Source organism: Sitophilus oryzae, unplaced genomic scaffold (assembly GCF_002938485.1).
Source record: "Sitophilus oryzae breed Bouriz unplaced genomic scaffold, Soryzae_2.0 scaffold_359_pilon_pilon, whole genome shotgun sequence".
NCBI lineage: Eukaryota > Metazoa > Arthropoda > Insecta > Coleoptera > Curculionidae > Sitophilus > Sitophilus oryzae.
The window spans coordinates 2,155,627-2,183,359 of NW_022146928.1; the positions used below are offsets into that span (position 1 = coordinate 2,155,627).

Here is a 27,733-nt window from a genome sequence, read left to right on the forward strand (position 1 = left end):
TACTCTTTATACTTATTTATTGTTATTCATTGTTTATTCCAAAGTTAAACGTATAAGTTCGTTCTAATATAACTCATAAACAATCATATTATGTTTCTTGAGAATCTTTCCAACTACGATGTTCCCATGGTCTCTTCAGTAAACAAGTCGCAGTTCCATGATGGGAAGCGAAGACTCAGCAACTTTAAGAATATTTAAGCCGATCTCTTTCCCAGGAGGAACAACTCGAACGCACAACGCACAACTCTCGAACGCAACTCGTATCCGTGTCGTATCGAAGTTCATATAATAATTTTGTATCTTTATAAAAATTAATAAAGTGTTTTTTAAGTATTTTAATGTTTTTTTAAAATAATAAAAGTGAAAGATAAAATCTAACATATATATATATATATATATATATATATATATATATATATATATATATATATATATATATATATATATATATATATATATATATATATATATATATATATATATATATATATATATATATATATATATATATATATATATATATATATATATATATATATATATATATATATATATATATATATATATATATATATATATATATATATATATATATATATATATATATATATATATATATATATATATATATATATATATATATATATATATATATATATATATATATATATATATATATATATATATATATATATATATATATATATATATATATATATATATATATATATATATATATATATATTATACTACAGTTTTCCTGTAGTTAATGAACAAGAAAAGACGTAGTTTTTGCAGTAAAAACTATACGTTGTTAATCAGGTAAATTACATCTCAATTAACTATTTCCGAACCCTGATCTCAGTATTATATATTCTTTGTAAACTATTTTTTCAGTGTGACGTCACCAGGAGGCTTTTATTCCCTTTGCAGTTTTTTTTAATTATTTTTGCATTGTTTTGCGACAGCTTCTAAGCATAGGCGTAACAACAGGGGGCCCGGAGTGCCGTGCCCAGTGCAGGTTGTGATTTTTACCCAATCTTCAATTTTGACTAAATTATGAATTATGACCCTTGACTATTTTTATTTGCTTGTGATGTAGTAAAAATTACTTTTTCTAGATTTTGTTTTGTTCTAAAACTGTGTGTTAGCATTTATCGATGCATTTATTTTTTACAGAATTTTTAGGTATTTAAGCATTCTCCGGGAGCACGGAATGATAACCAAGTCTATCAAGGGTCTATAGAGAAATTCATGTAAAAATTTTATTTAAAAAAAAATTGTTTATTTTTTAATATTATTATTTTATTATTCTTCACTTTTTGCAAAACAAAAGCAGTAGCCCCCCCCCCCCGCGGCTCTTAATCGTAGAATCTACGAATGTAACAATATACAGGGTGTTCTATTTAAAAAAATACAACTTTTTTTATTTATTTGGGACGCACTCTGTGCCTTTTGAATATAATTTTAAATTTTAGCTTTAGAAGTACTCAACGATCCGATCACTCACAATTTCTAAAAATCTAACCATTATCATTTGGTCACAATAATACTCCGAATGAGGTGAATAATCCTGTATAGCTACTAGCTACGCATTATGGCTACGCAATTGCATTATACAGGGTGAGTCTAAAATAAGTGCAAATATTTTCAAGACGCGTGAAAAGAAACATTTTTTCTCTTTACCCCTTTTCAAATAAGTCCAAAATAACCGAGTTATTCAAATTTGAAAATTTACTAATTTTTAAAAAAAAATAAGAGCCATCCAATTTTTTTCTGTGTTTGCATCCCTTTTAGTGCCCTAACCATCGAGTAAAGCCATAGTAGATAGAGCTACCATGGTAATATCAGAGATTAAGAAATTTGCGGTGAACAGGAAGTTTAAAACTAAAGAATTTTCTAAAATATACAGGAAAATTTAAAGAAAATGCACGATTTTCAAACATTTTTTTTGCGAAAAAAAACATCCTCACTCCAGTCACCCTGTATATTCTCTGTAACTTGAAAAACTACCTAAACTCTAACTACCGTATGATCGAAAAAAAAGCGTTATCCATTTGGTTGGGAAATGACGATATGACATGGATATGACATTCAACATATAAATTTACATATTAAATGACAGCGATCTTCATTTCATTTTTTTTTCTTTAATATATCGTGCCTTTTTTCGAACATCTATCATCTCTCTGTGCTCTAACTACCATATAGGCTACCATTAAGTCCCCTAAAACTTAATTTTTTTCCAATCCTGGTTTGAACTCTTTGAACTATATATTTTTTACAATTTCTATTCATTAACAAAATGAAACTAAGATTTTAAACAACATTCTGTAGATATTTACTGGTTACATTCTGTTTTTTTACTGGTGTGTTTACACCCTGTATAATGTATAGAGTCTGTTCAGTTAAATTATGTTCTGCTTGTTTACTCCATGTGACATGTGACAATTTCATAAAACTTAATGTCCAACAAACAATAATTCTTAGTCTTCTTGTTGACATCATGTATATGTGAAATCTGTTATACCAATACCAAATACCGTTCTATATTTCTAACGGATTTCTATTAAGCTGTTCACAATTTGACAAAACACACAAAACGCAACTGATGTCGATAAAATAATGCATATTTGCGGTCACTTGTACTCACATTTATTAAACTATTGGCATAAATCTAAATGGGTTGTTTTTATGATAATCTGTTTTGTTCAAGAAATTTACACATACAATGTAACAAATTGGAAGTATCATTTCCCAGAAGAGTCTGGAATGGGGGTATGTATTTTTTTTAAGTTTTTTTTTATAAAAGTAATGTTCTATGGAATTAATACATCTAGTACACTTTTGTCGCCTATTAGACGATTCTTTTTAGGGTTCCGTACCCAAATGGTAAACGAGAACCCTATTAAAGGCTGTATTCCATTGCAAAACCAGGCGAACCAGACCGGTAAACTACGGTAAAGAGCGGTTCCTGAAAAACATCGGTTTGATACGGAACGGTTTGGTAAAATACTGGAAACGTCAAATGTTGACGTTTTCTAAATTCCAATGCCTCTATTATAAAATTTATCTTTTATGCATTTTTAATGTACCTATTCTCTGCTTTTACGTTTGCTTCTTCTTTTCAATGGAGTTTAATATTGAATAGTACTACAATTTATTGTCACAAAGGTCTATCTTTATAAACCGTTATAGCTAGACAGTTTAAATTTTTACAGATAATGTATCTATGTTGCCGCTATAAGAACAAATACTAAGAACAGAATTAAATAAATGTTTATAAATAAAAAAGTACTTTCACTAAACATTATCTTTTAAGTAAGAATTTTACATAGAATCTTGCAATTCCTCGGTGGCCGCCTCACGGTGGGGTATTAGCACAGATAACACATAATCATATCTTCTATATGTTATCTATATAAGATTATGTGTTATCTGTGGTATTAGCATGAAAAAGGTGATCGAAATTCGAAAAAGCAAATGTGTTTAAGATTTCCCAAAAAAAGATAAATGATAAGTTAAATCATCTCTGCCATCAATGGCGTTGCTATGGGTGTGTTTATAAATGTGTTTAGTTGCATTCATTTGTTTCAACAAAACGTCAAAGTTGTTACTTCTCACAGATAAGAGGTAAATGGCTAAATTTCATGTTTAAAATTATAAATTGTTGTTGTTCTTGTGCTCTTTTTACGTTTATATTATTGTTTTGATTGAAAATGGCTCAGCAAGCTGCAGGTATGTATTCTACAAAAACGTATTATTTATTTTGATATTCTCTATACTAACGATTTTTTTTGCAAATTAAAGTTAGGCGTTCAGAAAATTTGATTAAATTTGTGACATTTTTATTATACTTAGAGATTTAGTTGCGTATTTCGAAGAATTCAGCATATTGTCTATATACGTTTTACTTAGTAAACATTGGGCTTTCATACAGTAAAATAAAATACTGCAACTTTTTGCGACTTTACTGGTAAAATGAGAAAAACATTCTTGGTTTCCTCTAATTTGCCAATCAGTGATATACTAATGAGAGGTGTAAACCGCGATGGCATTGTTGTGTACAAAGCGATCGCATTAGTGCCATTAGCAGTATAACACAATTTGGCATTAGTAGCGACTTTAGTGGTATGGGCATTGCTCGCGGATCAGTCGTAGCATTAGTAGTATTAGTTGCGATATTATTACTGGCATTAGTGGCATTGACCGTGGAAACACTGGAACAGTGATTTTTCTTTCTTTTTTTAGAATCGACGAATTATCCTTTATTTTGTTCATATTATTTCCTCTTTAAATGAAAATAGCAATAATTTATATAAGGTCTACATAAAAAAATTTCGATCAACTATCTGTGTCAAATACCCCACTGTGCGCCTGGTTAAAGCGTTAGGACTTTACGCTGCTATGACGTTGGAGCCGTAGTAAGGTAGGTTCGAATCCTAGTCAAGGCGACTTTTTTTTAATCGTTTTTTTTTATTTTTTACATACTTTTACATATTTATTTTTACTTTTTACATATTTATTATTGATTGTGTGTTTCTTCATTTTTTTAAATTATTTATACGCGGATTCAAAATTTCAGCTAAATCGGAAAAAAAGTTTATAGTGTCTAATGTTGTATAGATAGATAACTAGCGTGTACCAGCGACTTCGTTCGCGTCCAATTAGTCATTTGTAATGGTGATGATAAAGCAAAGCAAGAATTTCCATTAACATACAAACTGGATAAAATTTTCTCACATTCATGTATGTCAGCATGAGAAAAAACAATATGACGATATTATTATATAACTTGGTAATATTTGAGAGGTAGTTTCATCTAGTTGGAATTTGATTTTCGAAAAATCCGTTTGCCAAAAATAAGCTTTTTACGTCAAGTAGTTTAAGCAGAATTGTGGTTAAGAAATTACCCAACTTTTTGGAACACCCTGCAGAGTTTTTTAAAAAATTTCAAAATATGTAAAAAACCAAATAAATTATGCTTGTCCAAGCTTTTTCCCGAAAGACTAACCTTTTTTTAAATAATAAATATTGTAATATTTGAGCGGCGTTTTCACCCTTTTGGAATTTGAGATTCGAGAACCCCCCCCCCTATCGAACCTCTACACCCCACAGTCAATCCGTTTGCCAAAAATTTTACCAGCTTTAAACGTCAAGCAGTTTAAGCAGAATCGTGATTACTCAATGGTCATATTTTATGAAACACCCTGTATAAATTTATAAAAAATCTTAAGATATATAAAACAACAAAATAAAATATACGTGTTTAAGAGTTTTTCCGAAAAACTCACCGGTTTATAAATAAAAAATATTTTAATATTTGAGGGATAGTTTCACCTCCTTAGAATTTGAGTTTCGAAAAATCCCTTCTTATCGAACCTCTACACCCTAAAGTCAATCTGTTTTCCAAAAATCAGCTTTTTACGTCAAGCGCTTCAAGCAGGATCGTGATTAATCAATGACCAGACTTTTCGAAACACTCTGTATACATTTTTAAAAAATCTTAAAATATATAAAAAAACAAAATAAAATATACATGTTTAAGCGTTTTTTCAGAAACTTGACCGTTTTTTAAATAAAAAAAATATTGTAATATTTGAGGGGTGGTTTCACCCTCTTGGAACTGGAATTTCGAAAAATCCGTTCTTATCGAACCTCTACACCCTAGAATCAACCTGTATGCCAAAATTGAGCTTCTTACGTTGGGTGGTTTGAGCAGGATCGTGATTAATCAGTATGTCAGTCACTTAAGGATTTTATATATTAGTATAGATTATAGATGAATGGTACGGAACCCTTCGTGCGCGAATCCGACTCGCACTTGACCAATTTTTAGTATTGAAAATACTTCTGGCCGCGTTTATATGGGACCCATCTTTGAAAAAACGACATGTTCGATGCTACACGAGTTCAATAACCTGCCTAATCAACTTGTCAACATGTAAGTCGATAGTTTAGCCGGCGGTGTTCATCGAATAGACCAAGGACGTTTGAGGGCCGAAATTAGGTCTTATTAATTTATCAGTGTGTGTGTGTGTGTGGGCTAACTAGGTATTTTATGGATATGGATGTTTGTCTGGGCCGGCGGATAAAGAAAGCCCATATTATTATAAAAAAGAATATGCGTCAAGGCATATGGGTTGTTAGGTACAGTTTCGCTATTTTAATCTAACTCTTTCCCTATGAGAAGCAAGGGGAAAATGATACGTGAAAGAGTGGAATCACATAAATAATAAATTTAGACTAATGCAATATTTTTTCTTGGCGCGGAGGATAGGTAAATTATTTAGGGAATTAGGCATTTAGGATATTAGGCATATTAGGATATTAGCCATTAAAGGGAATAATTAATTAAATCATTAAGTTCCAAAACATAATAACTCGGATCTCATCGGATCTGCTGATACATTTTGCTAAAATTTAGGCTATTAGGACCTATATTTTTTATGATTATTATTTTTTTTAATTAACAACTTAGGCCAAAGAAAAAGCTTGCATGGTTTCCACCGCCAGGCGTAAAAACACATGAATCCAAGGCGTTGCCAAATATTTATTGGGATAAGATTTTATCCTTTGAATATTGTTGTAAATAATAATTATCATTTAATTAGTGCTAACTTATCAAAGTTCACAACATGGCGAAATTTCAACAAAATCAGCCAACGGATCTTTGGGATATTAATAAAAAAGGTCTATTAGAAAACACCTTGACACCCTGTATCTTTAAAATTATACATTTCCGGACACATGTTAATATGAACTTTTTGCCTTAAAACACTCAAAGAATCACCTCCTGATGTTTGGCCAGATACTTAATTAACACCCTGTATTTAAAAATGGCTAGCTAGTGATCTAGTAAGCTATGTTTATTTTAATGGGAAAAAATACATCTCATAAAAAATAAACAAACTCATAATACAATAATACAAATAATATACACTAATTAATTAATTTTAAATGTATCTAAATAGGCACTTTAATAATTGAAAAATGGTTAGGAGCACTTAAAATCACTTCATAGAATATACCAAATATGCAAAAAAATACAATAAAAAAACCACAAATGGCACATTAAAATCTGCATTATCTGAAATCAAACTATACCTAAACGGCTAATAAAATAATACTGATAAGACTAAATAAAAGTGACAAGACGCCGACATTGATAACGCGATGAGCAGTTTTAAATAAATATAATATTATTCCGAGTTATTATTACATACGTGTTTTACAATTATTGTAATACAGTAGCATTCCTTCAAATAAATTTTAATTTAAGTATTGTTAATATAGTCATATTAATTATTATAGCCCGTATGGTTTCTAAAATAAAAAAATCAAGTGTGTTTTTATCAGAATTATTAAATGATTAAAAATAAGTGGAAATAGTTAATATTTATTAACTTCGTAAGTGTTATATTTTAATATAATTAGGGACTATATCTTAAGTTTAAATTATGGTAAACTTGTATGAGTTTCAATCATTTATATTTAAAATGTTAGGAAAGACAATATAGATTTTAGGCAAGAGAACTCAAGGGAGGGACTGTGTAACTAGTAATTAAAATTTAACCATTTTTTTTTACTTCATATTTTTCTGGTCGTTCACGTTGCACTTTAACTCTTCGTTGTGTCACACACAATCTAAATTTCGGATATGATGCAGAACTGATAAATTGGATTAAATATTTTAATTGCAAGAGGTATGCAAAGAAATATTTTTGTTAACTTTGCAAATACTTAAGGCATGCAGTAATTTAAAAAAATTTTGACGTGAGATTACTTCATAATTCTTGGAAGTCTTGAATGATAAAGATTTGAATTATTATGGGTCTGTTTTGTTTAAGAAGCTAACAAATAATTTCAAAAACTCAACTATCAAAATATATTGGTAGCAAATTTTTAAAAGTATGCATAGTTATAATGTTCTATATTAATTGGACATACTGAATGTAAACTAGGTATAGTTGTGCAATCGATAATATACTTTGCTGCTTATTTTCAGCACAACAAAATCCGTTATGATGAAACGAAAAAAAATACCGCTACTCATATTATGGGTGTGTTATGGGCACCTATGTATTTTTAATTTCATAATGATGTTTAAAAATACATAGGTACATACTATGAGTAGTAGTTGTGACGGTTTTTTATTAGGTATGATGAAAAGAAGCTGCAAACTAAATTATCGTTGGAGCCAACTATATTTTAATTTATTTTTATCTACAATAACTATGCACGGTAGGGATTCAAAATATGCCTATACTGTGAGGCAACTCCATTCGAGTATAAATTAACATTTACATTCCAAGTATCTTCTTGGTCTACCGGCACCCCGTTCACCTTTATTCCCTCATTTCTATAAAAAAATATTATGATTTATAACTTAATTTTTATTGTGAAAATTGGTGAAAAGTATTTTTTTTTGTACGGCGAATATAAATTTATGGGCCATCCATAAATTTAAATTTACACCTAAGTTCGAATATTGGTTAAACCTAGGAATACCCAGGTAATAGCCCGAAATATACAAAAGAAGAAGTGAGTTTAGGTTAGATTAGAATTAGGTTTTAGTTGGTTTTACATTAATAACAAATATATACCTAATCTAAACTTAAGCTAAACTGGCCCCCTTTTTACATATTTTGGGCTCCTACGTGGGTATAGGAGCCCGTCATAGTGTCGTGACCGTGATCGTGACCAATCACGAGTCCGCACACGTTCATATCCATCATTAATATTTTCCTCACTAAATTCTTCACTTTTACAAAAAACCATCACGATAAAAATCAAATATCAAAATTATTTAACGTTGCGAACGTTAAACTTGTTCACTATACGTATCTGGAATATATTTGTGAATAGCGATCAATGATACGTTTACGTTAGACTGCCGGAGTGCTGACGTCACGAATGTCAAATTGCTTTCCAACGAACAAGGTTTAGTTCTTTTATATTTCTATTGAGCTTGATTAAGTTAATATAAAATGTAAAAAAAAACAGGTGATTGTCGACAACCGCCGACTTGTGTCTGGTATTTTCAATACGCCTATGATGGTTGCGGATGTTGCAAAATTTGTGAATTTTTTAACTTGTCTGCTGCTTTTAATATTTTAGTTGTACGCAGCTGTTGCATGGCCACTCACAGATATAAATATTGATGTTTTTGGTGCAGTATTTTTTGAAGCTTATTATTCATTACCTGATAATCAGACCACTTATGAATATCCTCCAGTGATTGCTGTGAGATCATTTGGAAGAAAGTTAGTATACGACACGTTGGAAACAAAATTAAACTCGTAAGTATTCAATTTTACCAAATATTCAAAATTTCATTAATAATTTAATAACAAATTTATTATAAAAAGTTTGGTTCCGACCACAGCCTATTAAGTATCAGCCGGTCAGCTTATCGTCGTTTACGATGAAAATTGCTATCCTACCTAAGGAGTCGCATACTTTATGTCACGAAGCATATCAGATTGTGAACTTTACCCTTGATTATACCGGGTGCGTCTCAAAAGTGGCTCATCCCCTATAACTTTTTTATTTTTTCAGATAAAAAAACGATATTTTGTATATTAGTATATGACATAAATTAGAATTGATTGACGTATTCAATTGTTTTTGGTCACTTCCTGTTTCACCGGAAATGACTAGAACTTTTGATTTTTAAATGGCACCCTCGATATACTTTTACTTTATTCGATATAAAATGACACTCTGAATAGAATGACATATCATAGGTTAACTTTTGACATTTTTGCATGTGGTTTATTTGAAATTGTAACATGCGGTTCATAACAAAAATTTGACTCGAAATACCAAGTGTGTGGTATCAAATTATTCGTAAAAAAATGCTTTTTCCAAATATGCTAAAGAGCCATGGCACTCTAGATTGAAATTTAAAATACAATATTTTTCTAAACTAAAATGTCAAAAATTGACATATGATATGTCATTCTATTCAAAGTGTCATTTTCTGTCGAATAAAGTAAAAATATACCGGGGGTGCCATTTAAAAATTAAAAGTTGTAGTAATGTCCGGTGAAACAGGAAGTGACCAAAAACAATTGAATACTTGAATCAATCCTAATTTATGTCATATACTAACACTCCAAATCTCGTTATTTTATTTGCAAAAGTAAAAAAAGTTATAGGGGTGAACCACTTTTGAGACGCACCCGGTATATTGTTCATTCAAAATGAATAAAAATACAACTAGCTTTTACTCCCACTGAAATAATGTTCACTGTTCTACTGAACACTTACCGTATGATCGAAAAAAAAGGTGTCAAGTTGGCTTGGAAATGAATGGCATTCCCTTTATAATTTAACATATAATATAAATTGACGGCAATCTTTATTTCATATGACGCCGTTTTTTTTTTCGATCATACTGTATTTTTACATTCATTATTCGTTCAATCTCGCTGAATCAGTCTGACTGATAAGCGAAAACTCGCCTTAGGATTTTTGTTTAATATGAACTTTGTATTTTAATTGAAATTGCATAGACCTTTAATTCGTTTTTAAAATATCCACAATTAAATTAAGGCTGAGGATACACAAGGCGGCTTATAAGCGGCGGAGTCGGCGGCTTCGGCACTTTGTTTCTAGCCGCTTATAGCCGCTTCGGCGGTTGCCGCCGCCCTTGTGTTTTGTACCATTGACACAAATTACCTATAACAGATGCGAAAGAACACCGAATTACGCGTTCAGGTTTCTGTGACCTTCGTAAAGAGTTCATAGACAATCCGCATCAATGTATAGTTTGGGTTATTATTTGTGTGGGTGAAAATAATCTGCACCAATATGTTATCGAGACATACAAAAAGGTCCACAGACTTCGAGACATACGAAAAATCAAGTCCATTTAGCGTGTGTCGCAATTTTCACACCTTAAAAAATTATTTTTTTATAGCTATAGCAACTGCAGCGACTATGAAAAAAGCTGTGTGATTTTCATAGAAAATAAGGGCACCTGTAATTCATTTGAGAATGTTATAAATCGCTAAAAGAGGTTTCAAATCTCTTGGATTTCTATTAATATTAAATAAATTTTATTAAAAATTGAACTAAAATTGTTAGTATCATTAAAAACAATTCAAATTCAAAAATTGTATCAGTCAAATTCCATCATTTAAGGTGAATATTAAAGTAAATATAAATACAGCTCATTCTAAGCTCTACTTATCTTTAAGAAAAATTTAAATCATTGTTGCAATTGGGCCTTAATGCCATTTCGAATGAACAATAGTATTAATAATGTACATTATAATAATAATAAATTTTATATCATAGTGTGTATTAAAACTACTAAAACACTTTTAAATTGGTATTATATTAACAACTTTTGTTTTTTAATCCAAAAAAAAGTTACCAATTTTCTCAATCAAAATATTTGTGGTCCTGAAAAGGACCTTCGTTTTCCCATGTTCGTCAAGGTAGGTAATGGGTAAACGGTAAAAAAACAGGATAATGAAATTTAAAAAATTACAAAAATTGTTCAAAAGTGCCTCCCTCTTGCATTAAACAATAACCCAAACGATCATAAAATCCCCTCCTCACATTGGATAACATATCAGGGGTGACAGTGTCAAAGGCATTAAATATTTTCTGCCTTAACTGCTCCAAGTTTTGAATTTCTTCATGGCCGTAAATTTTAGATTTTATGTACCCCCATAAAAAGAAATAATTCACCGAGAAGTCAGGTGAAATTAAACGTCAGTCTAAACAAAACTGTCATTTTTGAAAACTTGTCAAAATTAGGACACACGCTAAATGGACTTGATTTTTCTATGCCTCGAAGTCTGTGGACTTTTCTGTATAATCTCACAGTAATTTAATAGATTGCTCGTCATATTATATCAGCTCGTCGGAGATTAGGAAAAAAAAGATATTTATAGTATAAAAAATTAATTTATTTAACAAAATTTAATTAAAGATGTGACAAAATAGTTACATTTCTATTAGTTCTATCGGACTTTTTTCGACTATATAAATCTTTATTTTTTGTAAACTTTAATGCATAAAATATTTTCAATCTAATAAATAATTTAATGATATAAATAAGAGGAAATTTCTCACATAGGTGGTCAAATTCTATAGTTTTCATTATATCAAACAGCCTCTGAATGTTTTCTTCAGTGCAAAACTCATCAAAATTTAATATAAATAATTTTTCCAGCCTGTAAATAAAATTAACAAATTTTTCCATTTTCATGATCAAAGGCTTTTAAATGGGTAAATAATTTCGAGTTATCCAGAGATTCGGATTCTTTCGCAAATTTTAGACAAATATCACATTGATGTATTTGAAGACCCTTTTTAATGATGTAGTCAAACATAATTAAAGGCATTTTGAGTTGAAAACATTTCTCAGAGGCTGTTTGATATAATGAAAACTCGAGTGAAAACTATAAAATTTGACCACACATGTGAGAAATTTCCTCTTATTTACATCATTAAATGATTTATTAGATTGAAAATATTTGATGTATTAAAGTTTACAAATAAAGATTTATATATCGAAAAAAAGTCCGATAGAACCAATAGAAAGGTAACTATTTTGTCACATTTTTAATTAAATTTTGTTAAATAAATTATTTTTTTATACTATAAATATCTTTTTTTCCTTATAAATAAACACATTTGCATCCCATTTTAAATAAGATATACAAATTACCAAAACTTAGAAATAACAGTTCATAAGTTCAACAAAAATCCTACACGCGTTTTTAAAAAGAAACATATAACCACGCATTATGTCATTCCAGCAAGCGAATACGACACAGCATATGTTTCCGGACTAAACGACTGGTGTATTTACACCACTCAATAGGCGTGTCGGGTTTGCCGAGCGGTTTGCGATTCAGTCGCTTTCTTTCGCATCTGTTATAGGTAATTTGTGCCCTTGATGTCCCATTGAAGAGCCTACGCAGGCGGCACAACCCGCGGCGCACAGTGCGTTGGATGGTCGTTCTAGCGGGACAACAATCTTGTATTTATTTATTTATTAATAAATTAAGTTGTTAATAAAAAAATAAATTTAACTCTATGGTTACTATATATTAGACCATTTGCTACGTTCTTAGATTTTATTTAAATCTCAAACATCGCTACTGATGTTTTGTCCCGCTAGACTTACCATCCGCCTCAGTGTTCCGAGCCGCTTCGACGAAAAGCCGCCTCGTGTGTCCTCAGCCTAAATGAACCTCTGAATAAAACAAAGATGTATCTATTTTAAGTTGACGACAAGAGGAAACTAAACAAATGCACATTTTCTGTTCTGTGATGTTTCAGAAAAGGTTATCCAGGTAAAGCGTGCCTCTTAAGAAGCATCTGCGAGGCGGCATCCTATTCTATGCAACACTTGAACGGAGTTCTAGGAGATTTATTTCACATCCTATTAACGTAAGTATGCTGTAAGTCTTTAATTCTTAAGAGTCTATTACGCTGTACCTTTCGGGTCGCTCTCAGGGGTCGGGTAAAGCGGGTGTATGGCCGAAAGAAATATATATTATATTTCAGAAATCTGCCTAAGACTTAGCCCGACCCTGTCGTGTTGAGTCACACCCAAAATTCCAAACACACGTGCTTTGATTAAGGCTTGATTAAGGTTTGCAGAGCTTCAGCATTTGCCATAAAATAGAGAACAATTTGTTACAAAACCATATAAATTATAGATCACTGTAATTACAAAACTCAATCTATTTCCGTATTGTAACGGAATTTGAAATTATGTCTTTATTTTCGAGAAAATTTAGTCCAAACATAAGGAATATTTTGTTGATGTTTGACCATCAAAATCTTACAAATAAAGAAGTTGTCTACAAATGTGCTACAATACGGATATAGTATAGTATAATCCTTTGTCTTTAATTTTCCACTTCATTTGTCTAAGAATACCTAGTCAGTTTTACATAAAACGTTAAATGCCGAACGTTTATTTTGCTACTTTTTCGGACTAGCGAAATTGACTCTTACTAGTTGTGTCTATTTTTTGTTTTTATATTATATTACGGATATTAAACGGAATAGAATAATGGGAATATAATTATTGTGATTTTGGTGCTAGAATTTTATACTAAAAAACCGAGGGCAATTTAGTTTTAAAATTACTGCTATTAGTCCAAAATTATTCTTTTTCTAGGCTAAAAATTTAGGCATATTTATATAAAACGTTTATATTATATAAGGTTTTTGAAACTTTGGTTACTAAAGTCTATTTTTAACCATTTATCACTGCTTTTAATGTCAAATTTGACAAATACCCAAGAGCCAAAAGTGTCGCCAGCCGAAGGCCTTTATTTTGCTGTTCTAACACCAAAAATTCCAACCCTCAACTGCAATCCATTTTTATTCTTATTATTTGGCCTAAATCAGTGGCGGCTCGTCAGGGTAGGCAAGGCAGGTGGCGCCTATCCTACGATTTAGTCAGAATTTAAGCGGTTTATTCCATTATATTATTTACTATTATTGTTGCCAATACATAAAAATAATTAATTAATATAATTAATTAATTATTTAAGTATTAATTTCCGTTTTAATACTCGGAAATGTGTTGTAATAACCAATATTAATTTAATATTTTTGGTTTTGTATATTAAAATTTTCAGGGGGAGGGGGGCATTACTTGACGTCATTTGTAAAAGTGAAATCAATACATCTCAACATTTACAATAAAGAGTACAAAATTAAATTCGGAAGTATAAGAAGAAAGTTCAAAGAAAAATAAAACTGAACGAAAAATAAATTTGTGCAATAGGGAGGGTGGTAACCCTTTCGAACATGTAGAGCATAGAACAAGTTGGCCTCTGTATCTCACAAATTATCAGCTAGTTTGAAAATCTAAAAATATTATCAGATCGCCCTAATAAAGTGGCGATAGCCCTAATAAAGAGAATGTGCAATTAGTTTGTTGATTTTCTAAAAAGTAACGACAGGAAACAATAAAATTACAGCAATCCTTGAAATTTTTAAATATTTTTTGATTGCATCTTGGTAAACATCCCAAAGCGCAACTTTGTCCCAATTTAACCGTGTTCGTATCTATTACAGTTACCGATATATGTATACCAATGCTCGTACCTCGAATGTGTAGCACCCTGTATAAAACATAATTATTCTTTTCTTTTTTTATTAGTCTCGATATATATGTAGATGAACAAGAGAATCTATTTTTCTTTGTAAATTTAATTGTCTATATTACATACCAATTTTTAAGTTAACGTAAATAAATAAAATCTCAAAAATGATGTACTGCATAGTACAGTACGTCTGTCCGTTCTGTAGCTCCGGAGTATCTGTGAGAGGGGAAACAATATTCTCTCCATGTTTTTCTTAAAAAATTAGACGACGCGCCCCGTCAATAAAATTTGCAAGTAGCCAATAAAATGAGTGGGCTGAGCGATTTGCGATGACGTACTCGTCAAGTCGACGTATAAAATATATTGCTGTTTATTTAAATGTTTTTTATCCGCATTCCTTTCATAGACACAGATCCAGCAGATGTACAGTTCGTCTACTGGATCTGTGTCTATGAAAGGAATGCGGACAAAAAACATTTAAATAAACAGCAATATATTTTATACGTCGACTTGACAAGTACGTCACCGCAAATCGCTCCGCCTACTCATTTTATTGGCTACTTGCAAATTTGTCGAATTTTTATTGATGGGACGCGTTGTCTAATTTTTTACGAAAAACATCGAGAGAATATCGTTTCCCCTCTCACGGATACCCCGTTGCCACAGAACGGACAGACGTACTGTACTATACCTACTATTATCTACCTTATTTATCAAAGTACATAAAAATTAGCATCTGAGGAGATTAAAAAAAACATATAGTTGTTCATTATGTCAATCATTATGTCATTACGTTGAATGCTGTTATTTTTACTTTAGTTTTGTGCTAAATATTCTTGAGCTATGTTTTTAACCCAGAGATAACATAATTTTACGAACTGGGTTAGGATATTATGTAAATTGGGAGAGGGAGGAGGAGGTAGAACAAATAGGCGAAACTATAGAAATTTTAAAACATTTTCCGATGCACGTCATCAATCATATCGAAATTGACACTAAAGCCTATAAACCTGAGTAAATTAAATTTTAGCAAATATGTTTAAATTTGTTGGCTAATTTAAAATACCAAGCAGCTCTTCATTATACTTTATAGAGCAAATGATTGTAACAGATATTTTATTTAGATTACACCTGCAAACATTAGTTTAAACCGATTTTTATTATCGCCTTATTGGTCACATTGCGCCATGTTCAGCAATGTTGTCGTGTATTATTTGACAATTATCCTAGTGTCAGTCATTAAAATAATGACTGACACTAGGATAATTGTATAATATCGTGTTGTTGAATTTTTGGGAGTAATTCTCGTTTTTTGCCGTTTTTTATAGTTATTTTTTCTTTTAAATTGCACTTCTAAACATGAACAGTTCTTTTAAGAACTAAATTTTCAAGATTTTTTATTGCATTTTTTGAAATTGCGGATTGAAAATATGCCGAAGCCTTTAAACAGTCGAAGCAAAGCGCTTGTAGCTTCCCTGACAAATATTTTGAGCGCGAACGTGACAATAAAGGTTAATTACCCTTGAATGCAGTCAAAGTAAGATTGATTGGTAAGCACATTATACCACTTCAAAGTTATTTCTACTTATTTCAATTTGTAGCGAGTAGCTGCTGCCTTAAAAAATATATATAAAAATTATATATACTAAATATATTGTTTGTCACTTTTAAATTAAGATTCATCTCATAAATCCATCACAATCTGGCAGCTCTGTCGCCATCGCTTGTCACTCAAAGTTGATGACGTGCATCGAAAAGTGTTTTAAAATTTCTATAAAATTTTGTCGCCTACCCAGTCCCACGGGTCACGAGCCGCCACTGCACTGGCTTAAATAGTCTAAAATAAAATTTGCCACATCTGGTCACATCTTGAATCTGGCTGACATGGCCCCCATTATGGTTCATTATGGTTTTAATTATTGTATAAACTTTATTTTTTAGACCTTCGACGACCAACGATACCAATGAGGATTATTTCTCGGAATATTGGGAAGCAGAAGAAACTGGCAGTAAGACACAAAATTGTGAACAATATAATAGCTGCCATGTAAATATTCTTGATTTGTTAAGTTTTATAAAATAAATCAAATTAATATTTATAATATTAATTTTTGTTATACAGGGTGGTCCGAAATGTATTCCGGAAACTTCGGCAGCATATTCTGCAGATAAAAATAAGTAAAAAAGTTCGTATAAATGTATGTCCTAAAATGCTTAGTTTCGGATATACAGGGTGCGTTTCATTTTATTTCGATTTTTTCCAAATAATTTCTGAAGTAACGTCAATATTTGGATGAAAATTGGTGTCTGGGAGTTTTTTGGCATGAGAAATTTGATTTTGATGTCAATATGACTCCTATTTGTAGGGGGCGTCACCTACATGTGTTTTAACTGGTTTGAAGAGGTATAATATTTCATCCGTACCTGTATAAAACTACTGAATGAAAAAAAATTTGTGTAAAAAAATGTCTCTTGGTAAAAATCGCTACGAGCAACCGTTCTCAAGATATTTAGAATGGAAGTAGTCAATACATGTCATTGTCAAAAAATAAACACGTTGAGTAGATAGTTATTTGACTGAAATAATAGATTTGGGAAATTTTTATTTTTTTAAATTAATCATAAATTTTTCTGCGAAAAAATGATGATAAAAGAGTTTCTGTTGAACTTTTATACAAAAACATTTCAAATTTATGATTTCATTCTGATAACTATTTAGTCAACATGTTTAATTTATGTCAATGATGGCAGGTATTGATAATTTTGATTTCAAATATCTCGAGAACCATTACTTATAGCGATTTTTACGAAGAGACCTTTTTTACGTAAAAAACGTCTTAAATGTATATTTTTTACTCAATAGTTTTATACAGGTACGGACGAAAAGTTATTAGTCTTCAAACCAGTTAAAAAATATGTAGGTGGCGCCCTCTACAGGTAGGAGTCATATTGACATCAAAATCAAATTTCTCATGTCAATAAACTCCCAGACCCCAAATTTAATCCAAATATTGACGTTACTTCAGAAATTATTTGGAAAACATCGAAATAAAAATGAAATTTCTACACCCTGTATCTCCGAAACTAAGCATTTAAGGACATACATTTATACAAACTTTTTTACTTATTTTTATCTGCAGAATATGCTGCCGAAGTTTCCGGTATACAGTTCGGACCACCCTCTATATATTTTTGTCTACAATTTGATTCAACTAATTTCTATGTATTTCGATATCTTTCTACATTTTGTTTTATTTATCAGCAACTAGCCTAGTTTTAGAATAATAACACAATCTTTTTCAAAATTCTTTATTATCTTTTTTTACAAAGTTTTAACATTTACCAATGATTATTAATCAGTTTGGTTTCTTTGTCATTTTGCGAACACTAAAAAGTTATATTTGGTTTAATTTTAACATTACGGTTAGTTTTTAATTGGGTCCATAGTACTATACAATTTTTAACTAAATAGTTAATAAGTTGTAAACTAAAACTCAATATTTCAACTGAAAAAACAGTTTTTATTCATTACATTTAAAAAAGATTCAGGCATAGTCGCAACTATGTCTTTCGTAAAGAAATTATTAACAATTCTAATATTTTGACTATTAGAAATTCATTATTATACTTATACACTTTTTTACAAATTTTACATTATGATTATTCCTTTTCAAAGGTTATCCGTATATTTAGAATTTTTTTAGTAATCTTGATAGTCCTCTATAGCATATATATGCACGAGACTTAGTTACAAGAATTTGGGTTATTTACAAAAACAATATGTCTAGTTTTAAATATGATATGATATAAAATATTCAAGAAATTACCGAAAATATGATTATTGTGGCATTTTCCTTTTCTCATCGTAGAGACTATATTGACCGAAAAGAGTGTGCCAAACTGTTTGCAACAAATGGGATTTTCTTATTATTGAATTATTGAAAGATGTGTATTCTGAATTCTTCAGCATACCGTATAATTTTGACAGAATGGGACAACTGTCACATGGAAGGAATATTTCAAAAATCTTCTTTATCCACTCAGATATGACTCAGATGCAAAAAAAACGGAACGGAGAAAAATTGTTCTTCAAATTTGAAGTGTTATACAGGGTGGCGCACCTCATTCGCCTCGGTTGATTATACGAAAACGGAAAGAGGTAGAAACAAAATATTTTATGGGTATATGTGGGGCGGTAATGTGCACAATTTAAAATTATTTTGAAATGTACAGGGTGTTTCAGAACGAAGATCCATACCAAAGTTATATTTTTTCTTATGGAATACCCGGTATTTTATTTCATTTTTGGATTTTTGGGCCCAAAAAAAGGTATTTATTATAAGGATTAAATATGTTTAAAATCGTTGGTTTTTGAGATATTTAAAGATATTTAAATTTGCATGCTACAATAGAATAGATTATTAACACCCTGTACATTACTTATCAGAATTAGTTCTTGTGCTGAGTTTAAAGGTAGAAAAATAAATTTTACAGAAAAATGTTATTCCTTCCTTAAATGTATACAGGGGTATCAAAAATTGCTGGTCTATTTTAAATATTTATTTTACATAAAAACTTCGTTATTTCAAAGGCAACACTATGTATTTTTTTAAATAAGTCAAAGCAGATTTAAATGCTCTTTCAAACTATATTAGGGTTTCCTATACCTATCTGGCTCAGATTTTGAATAAAAAGCGATTCTTCAATAAAATTGTAATCAAGATGGCTAGTGTTGTCATGGTAAGTTTCTAGTAGCTATTTTCAAAATCGATATTAGTTTATGGACTTTATTTAAATTTATGCCAGTTTACTTTTATTTAATTTACCTTAGTTTAATAAATAATATTTATTAAATGTATGTATATTATTCTATCAAGAAAAACGAAGAAGTAGTTCTTTGAATTATTTTACGATGACTTGTAGATACCTACATGGATTTTCTATAAAATAGCCAATTACGGCAAATTCATTTTATTCACTTCCAACTTCCAACGACAGGTTTCTGCCTAACAGGTTTTTATAAACCACACTACCAGCTCTGCGAAATAGGACAAGAAGTTTTTCAAAGAAACGCTTATCAGGAAGATTTCTATTTGGATATCTTTGGCAACAAGCAAAGGCCAAGAAGCAATTTTCCTCACAAAATAATATCACTAGTAACATATTTATTCATTCCGCCAGCAGATACTGCTTTATTTTTCTTGATAAAATAAAGAATACTTACTTATTAAACTATTGTAGGTAAATTTAAGTAAACTGTTATAAATTATAAATAATAATGTCCATAAACCAATGTCGACTTTGAAATTAGTTACTAACTGTCATTAGAAAATTGCCAAAAATGGCAACACCAGCCATCTTAATTGCAATTTTATTTAAAAATCGCTTTTTATTCAAAATCTGATCTAGATAGGTATAGGAAATCCTAATACAGTTTGAAAGAGCAGTTGAATCTGCTTCGATTTATTAAAAAAAATACAGGGTGTTGCATTTGAAATAACGAAGTTTTTATATAAAATATATCCTTAAAATAGATCAGCAACTTTTGATAGTCCTGTATAAATTTAAGGAACCAATACCATTTTTCAAAGTTTTCAAGTTTATTTCTCTACCTTTAAACTCAGCATAAGAATTAATTCTGAAAAGTAATGTACAGGGTGGGTCAAATTCGACGCTTTTAAATGGAAACACCCTTTTCTGTAGGAGATAGACAAAAACTAATATCGGAGTCTGGAGCTCAATTTTCATCAAAAATATGATGGTGAAAACCGCACATCAATATCTGTTACCGTTTAGGAGTTACAGGGTGTTCTTCAAAAATGTGCATTTTTAACAAGTCGCTGTAACTTTTTTGCTACGGAAAATTTAGTATTTCTATGAAAACATTTCCAAAGCACCTTTTTACGTTGAATTTAATGGTTTAAGTATAATTTTTTTAAAATTAATAATTTAAGAATTATCAACAGAAAAATTGATTTTTTATTTGGGACACCCTTTATATTTTTAATTAACCGAAAAGAATATAAAATTACCTTACCAAAAATATAGCACACTTGATATTTTATTATATTCCTTTGGACCCCTTATTGATGATATGCCCTTAATGGAACTCGAAAACATATTTTTCCAGCAAGAAGAGGCACCGCCTCAGAACGCTGAAGTTATCACCAAATATTTGCAGCCAATTTCAAGAATAATTGAATAGCTAACAAAGATCCTAGCCGTTGGCCGTCGAGGCCACCTTAGTGCCCATGGATCTAATCCTATGGATATATTTGCGGAAGAATAAAGGTTCCTTATTCTCCCGTATAATCTAGACAAGAATTAGAAATACTTAGCAGTTCTGAGGGGGTACCTTTCACCTCTCTGAGTTAATGAATTCCGCGAGAAATGTTCAGAAACGGCCCCGTCTGTCCATAACAGAAGATGGTCGATATAACAGAAGACGGTCGAACACCTGCAGCAAAATCTCATGTCTTGGTTTGCTATTTATTTTTATTGTTATCAGATATAGTTTAAATGTGTTGATGTTGGTTAAATATATTTTAAATTCTTATAAAATTCTGCATCTCTCATAGCAAATATTATTTTCGTTTTAATTGATGCTCACAGCTAGAATTTTTTTGCATTACAGCCGGTGCCATTCAAAGCCTACTTATTTAAAGCCTGCGAATTTTTGTATACTCTATCTCTCGAAGAGGAATCGAGCAAAATATCAAGTGTGTTATATTTTTGTAAAGGTAATTTTAAATTCTTTTCAATAAATTAAAGATATACAGGGTGTATCATATAAAAAATCAAATTTTCTGTTGATAATTCTTAAATTATTAATTTTAAAAAAATTATACTTAAACCATTAAATTCTACGTAAAAAGGTGCTTTGGAAATGTTTTCACAAAAATACAAAATTTTCCATAGCAAAAAAGTTACAGCGATTTGTTAAAAATGCATATTTTTGAAAAACACCCCGTAACTCCGAAACGGTAACAGATATCGATATGCGGATATGCTCCTATAGAAAAGGGTGTTTCCATTTAAAAGCGTCGAATTTGACCCACCCTGTACATGGTGAACAGTCTATTCTATTGTAGCATACAAATTTAAATATCTTTAAATATCTAAAAAACTAAAAATTTTAAACATATTTAACCCTTATAATAAATGTCTTTTTTTGGGCCCAAGAATCCAAAAATGAAATAAAATACCGGGTGTTCCATAGGAAAAAATATAACTTTGGTATGAATCTTCGTTCTGAAACACCCTGTATATTTCAAAATAATTTTATATTGTGCACATTGTCTCCCCACATATACCCATAAAATATTTTGTTTCTACATCTTTCCGTTTTCGCATAATCAACCGAGGCGAATGAGGTGCGCCACCCTGTATATTTTATTTTATTTTTAATTTAGTCCTATTTTCATGAGTTTTTTTAGCAAATTGTTTATAAATATATTAAGCTAATTTTATAATCTTTAGAATTTGGCTATTATACAGGGTTAATAGAATTGTTGTTTTTTACCCTAAGTTTAATACATTCTGTAGGAAAATTTTTCTAAAACATTATTTTACAATCAGAACTATGTCTTCTAATCATTTTGTATTTTGGCGCATATCAACACATGCCTTGTTTAATTTTTAAGAGCGAAATAAATTTGGTACCGAGGGGGACTACTCCAAAATTTTTCTTTCACACAAAGCCAGTATTCTGAAAATTAACATCTATCTATAGTTTTTTACAAGTCGTTGCGGGACAGTCAAATTAAATTATTGCTTAAGAAATTATTTTTATTATTGGTTTTGTCTTATATCATTCTAACAAGAACATAAATAAGTATTATAAGTCCCTGTATATCTATGAGATTCAAAGTTCATATTTTGCCTTGTTACTATCAAAAATAGTAGATAGAATAGTACTTTAACCGCAAGGGTAGATTAAATGATACTTTAACAGCGAGGATAGGTTAAAAACTTTATTTCTTCTCCCACGTTTTTTAATTGCTTCTATTTTTGAAAATTTTTGTATTCCTTTTCATAAGTTATTCGGGATTTAAATGGAAGTAGTTTGGATATGGCATTTGTCGCTTCAGCCTGAATATCTGTTGGTAATTTACATATTTCGTTTTGTGCCATTTCTGGCTCCAATTCAGTCAGCAATCGACACGAAAGAGAATTAAAAAATATTGATTTAAAACTGACCTCTGCTGACAACTAAAGAAACAACTTTAGCTTTGTTCGGGTTCTTGTTATTACCGATTCTGAACCGTCCTAGAACTCTGCAGCGCATGCGCAAATGAAATAATGTCTTCATATTTCCTTCTGCACATACGCATCACAGTTCTAGGACGGTTGGTTCAGAATCGGTAATAAGAGAAACCCGAAGTAAGCTTTTATTTATTTGTCAAATTACACAGAAACCAACGCCAACTCAGGAAAATATTTTTTCTACTCGTAATAAATTCCTTGAAATAATAATTTCTGAATATTTTTTAAAACGTAACTCGCTATGGAAAAAAAATATTGTTTTACACACGACGATAAAATTGCATTATCGTTTCCCGAAATTAATTCACTCGCGATTTCATCGCTTGTGTATGTTAATCTTTCGGTCGACTATTATCTCCTACCGTCGATTTTTGCATATTTATATTTTTTATGGTTTTAGGATTTTTTTTATTATCTAAAATATGACCGCCGTTTCAGAATTTGTATAATTTGCCGCAATGGCAGTTAGATGTCGAAGTTAGAAAGTCCGTCCAAACTACTACCAATGACTTGATAATAATAAAATCCTATTTGTTGCAAACTTTTTGATACACTCTGTACACATATATTCGTTTTGACAAAGGTTTTGACTAACATATTAATCTGAATAAATTAATTTGTGCACAAGAAAAACATGTTTAAGTTAGGAAGAGTTTAGGGGTTAATAAAATTATTAAAAAAAAACGTTACGTACATGTATTTTACAGTATGTCCCCGGATTGCATTTACAAGAGGAAGTACTTTTTTATTATCGACATTTTCAGAAAAATGCATTCTTCATAAAAAAATTTGCTTGTTAAATGGTTAGTCATTTTTAATTTTGTCATGTGTGTCAAAAATGTATCATATTTTCCGATAGGTACTATCATCACCCTTTCCGTAGCATTGAACTAAATACATTTTGTGCTTATTTAACATTTTAAAACAACAAAAATATTACGTTAATTAAAATTCTATGAACAACAATCTATCAAAGAATGAAAACTACTTTGTTGTTCAAACAATGAAAACGCGTTTCTTTATTACCATAGAAACGCGTTTTGATTTTAGAAAAAAATCAACCATATTTTCATGTTTTCTTAAGGTGCGTATTCATTATCCGAACGAACGAACGAACGTACGAACGAATGTTCGCTAGTGGTATGGACGGGGACCGCACGATAGGACGCACGAGAAGACCGGAGGCATTTGTTGGCGAACGCCTTTGATGTGCCGACTCGAAACGGATGGTCGACCGAACGAACGAACGAACGGCTGCATGCGTTCGGTCCCCGTCGAAATATACCGCACTTTCATTCGTTCGTTCGTTCGTTCGTTCGGATAATGAATACGCACCTTTAGGCTGTATTCCGTTGCAAAACCAGGCAAATCAGACCGGTAAATTACGGTAAAGAGCGGTTCTTGAAAAACATCAGTTTGATACGGAACGGTTTGGTAAAATACTGGAAACGTCAAATGTTGACGTTTTCTAAATTTCAATATCTCTATTATAAAATTTATCTTTTATGCATTTTTAATGTACCTATTCTCTGTTTTTACGTTTGCTTCTTCTTCTCAGTGGAGTTTAATATTGGAAAGTACTTTATTAAAGCTCAAGTGAAGATTTGCAGGTCCAATATTAAAACACATCAGTAATAAATAAACAAATCTAATCAATATTTATATTTTTACAGCGTACAAAACATTCACGATTACTTGTTGTCTTGTTTTTCATGTTTTCTTTAAATGTTCCTGACTATAAGAAACAATGGCTGCATGATAAGTTTAAATGGCCCTAAAAAGTAATTCTATTTAGTTAATGAAATTTATTTACCTTTACTGCATACTTCCATTGCTTTTGGATGTAAATACAAAATATTATTACAAATTTTAGAAATTAAATGAGAATTTCACTCGAACTGACAAACAAAACACAAAACACATAAATCACATTGATTGACAAACAAAACCAGAAAAACCAGCCTTGTCGCGCTGGTTAGTTTGGTGACAGTTATAACCGATTTTTTTAGGAACCGTGTTCGGAACATAACATAAAACCATAACCAAGGTAAGCAACGGAATACAACCTTAATTTTCTCTAAAAAAGTATAAGTATGGAAATCTGGAAAATAACAAACGAGATTAACCATTTTGGAACAAGCAAACATTTTTCTCAAAATGTCAATAATAAAAAAGTGTTTCCTGTTATAACGACAATCAGAGGACATACTGTATATTTTATGTTTTTTTTTATTAATAACACTTATTCACTTAACGTAAAAACAAATCTGCAAATTCATGAATGTACCCTACTTTAAGTTTTAACACATTTTTACAAAATGGAACGCTACTGATAAACCGAAATTTTAGTATAAATAGTCTTTTTATTCAAAGATTCGACCGCATTGTTTTTAGGAATCAGTGTCTCTGAATAATAATTTAATTTTATACAGATTTTAATAAATTATCAAAATGTAGAAAACAAAAGTAGGTTTGAATGTTACTGCCCTCATAACTCTTCACAAAAATTAATTCCTAGTACATACAATGAAAGTTACATCAAAATAATACTATAATAAGATTAATATATGTAGGTAACAAAAAGTTTGTGTTATAACATCAAAAGAGTTTATAACACTCTGATAAGTCTTATTATTCTATAAATGTAAATCATGAACATTATTTCAAATATTTTTCGTTAAAAATAGTCCACAATTTATAGCCACAAAGTATAATGCTTCTATTTAGATTGATTTATTCTTCTAAAGTCTACATTTCAGTGTTTCCTTCGGAATTCTCTTCCATTTCAGGTTCTTCTGGTAATGTGTAAACTCCAGTCATCGCTACGCTACCTTCCACTACTTCTGGCATTTTCGTACCCACCGTGATGGGAACCATTTCATGGCCCATATCTGCAAAAGTGTAATTTTTTCAGTAACTTCAATAAATACCTCTATAAACTTAAAAATACAATAATAATTGTATAAAACTATTCTATTAAATATTTCGTAAAAATTATACAGGGTGGTCCGAACTGTATTTCGGAAACTTTGGCAGTATATTCTGCAGACAAAAATAAATAAAAAAGTGCGTATAAATGTATGTCCTAAAATGCTTAGTTTCGGAGATACAGGGTGTACAAGTTTCATTTTTATTTCGATTTTTTCCATATAATTTCTGAAGAAACGTCGATATTTGATTGAAAATTGGTATCTGAAAGTCTTTTGACATGAGAAATTTGATTTTGATGTCAATATGACTCCTACTTGCAGAGGGCGCCACCTCCATATTTTTTACCTGGTTTGAAGAGTACTAACTTTTCGTCCGTACCTGTATAAAACTACTGAGCAAAAAAAATACATTTACGACGTTTTTTACGTAAAGAATGTCTCTTTATAAAAATCGCTATGAGTAATGGTTATCCAGATATTTGGAGTCTAAATTATTAATACCTGTTAGCATTGACCATAGATTTAGGAAGAACAGATATCACATTGTGCATTTTAACCCGATCAAACAATCGGAGGTTGACTACGTACTGTAGAAACCAACTGAGATAAAGAAGGCGACATTGCCACATCTCAAATTTGCGCCTATCTACTTAGTTTGATTTGCAGAAAAGGTGACTTTAAAACCTTCACCGGATATCAATAAATCTCAATTTCTTAATTAAATTAATAGTTTATTTTTAAAGAAGCATGCGTAATAATATGTGATTAACCAGAGGATATATGCGTTACTATTAAAGGACATGTTTACTGTTTAATGTGCTGAAACGTCTAGAACTATTGGCAACGTCGCTGCTAGTCTTCCAGAATGAAATGAGCCGTCCGTCCCACCACCCCTCGCGACGGCCATTGGTCCGTTATAGCGTACTACGTTTAGCTTACGGTGTGTTTGAAGTCGGAATCAAGTCCGAAGTGAACTTTTCAGTGTTTTTCAGTAGTTTTTGTTTTTGTTTAACGTACTTTTGAATCTGCGAATTTTCAATATGGTACGACAGTGTCAAGTGTGTGGAAAAATAAGCTCAAATTAGCCGAATTTGTCTTTTCACAGGTAGCTACAAATTTCCGCCGTAATTGTACATAGGCGTCCCACAAGGGACAATTAAAATAATTTCTAATTATATTTGTTGAATTTTGATCTATTAAAACAAGAACGTAGTAGCCGGTAATTGAATTATAATTCGTCTCAATTACTACCTAACTGTTGTAGATCATAACAAATTTGAATATAAACGTTGCATTTGAAACTTTATTATAAGCCAGAAAGTGACATTTTTTTTCTTAAAATTGCGTCATATTTTGGCCATTATATACGATATTCTAAAGGAATTTTGCTCAACAAATAAACAAAGGTGTTTACCCGACCTTTTTTACATTTTACTGCTTTAT

The 27,733-nt window shown here is 30.7% G+C and overlaps 2 protein-coding genes across 2 annotated transcripts in view; one reads left to right on the plus strand and one right to left on the minus strand.

The window, feature by feature from the left end:
• Window positions 1–2,570: 2,570 nt before the first annotated feature.
• LOC115885048 lies at window positions 2,571–26,247 on the plus strand. The gene is made up of 5 exons (XM_030903809.1): window positions 2,571–2,778; window positions 9,121–9,302; window positions 13,309–13,419; window positions 17,037–17,142; window positions 26,150–26,247. Exons 1-5 carry the CDS (start codon window positions 2,626–2,628, stop codon window positions 26,225–26,227), a joined length of 630 nt encoding a protein of 209 aa, XP_030759669.1. The 5' UTR covers window positions 2,571–2,625; the 3' UTR covers window positions 26,228–26,247.
• LOC115885046 (potassium channel subfamily K member 18) overlaps window positions 25,788–27,733 on the minus strand; it is a 555,195-nt gene continuing 553,249 nt past the window's right edge. The window contains exon 13 of the mRNA XM_030903795.1: window positions 25,788–26,251. The gene's annotated coding sequence lies outside the window, so the exon portion shown is untranslated. The remainder of the gene's footprint in view (window positions 26,252–27,733) is intronic.

Coding starts and splice junctions, on each gene's coding strand:
- LOC115885048 (XM_030903809.1), top strand. CDS start 2,626: ATGCATATTTGCGGTCACTTGTACTCACATTTATTAAACTATTGGCAT. Junction 9,303..13,308: donor TTGGAAACAAAATTAAACTC/GTAAGTATTCAA, acceptor GTGATGTTTCAG/AAAAGGTTATCCAGGTAAAG. Junction 17,143..26,149: donor AACAATATAATAGCTGCCAT/GTAAATATTCTT, acceptor CTTCCATTTCAG/GTTCTTCTGGTAATGTGTAA.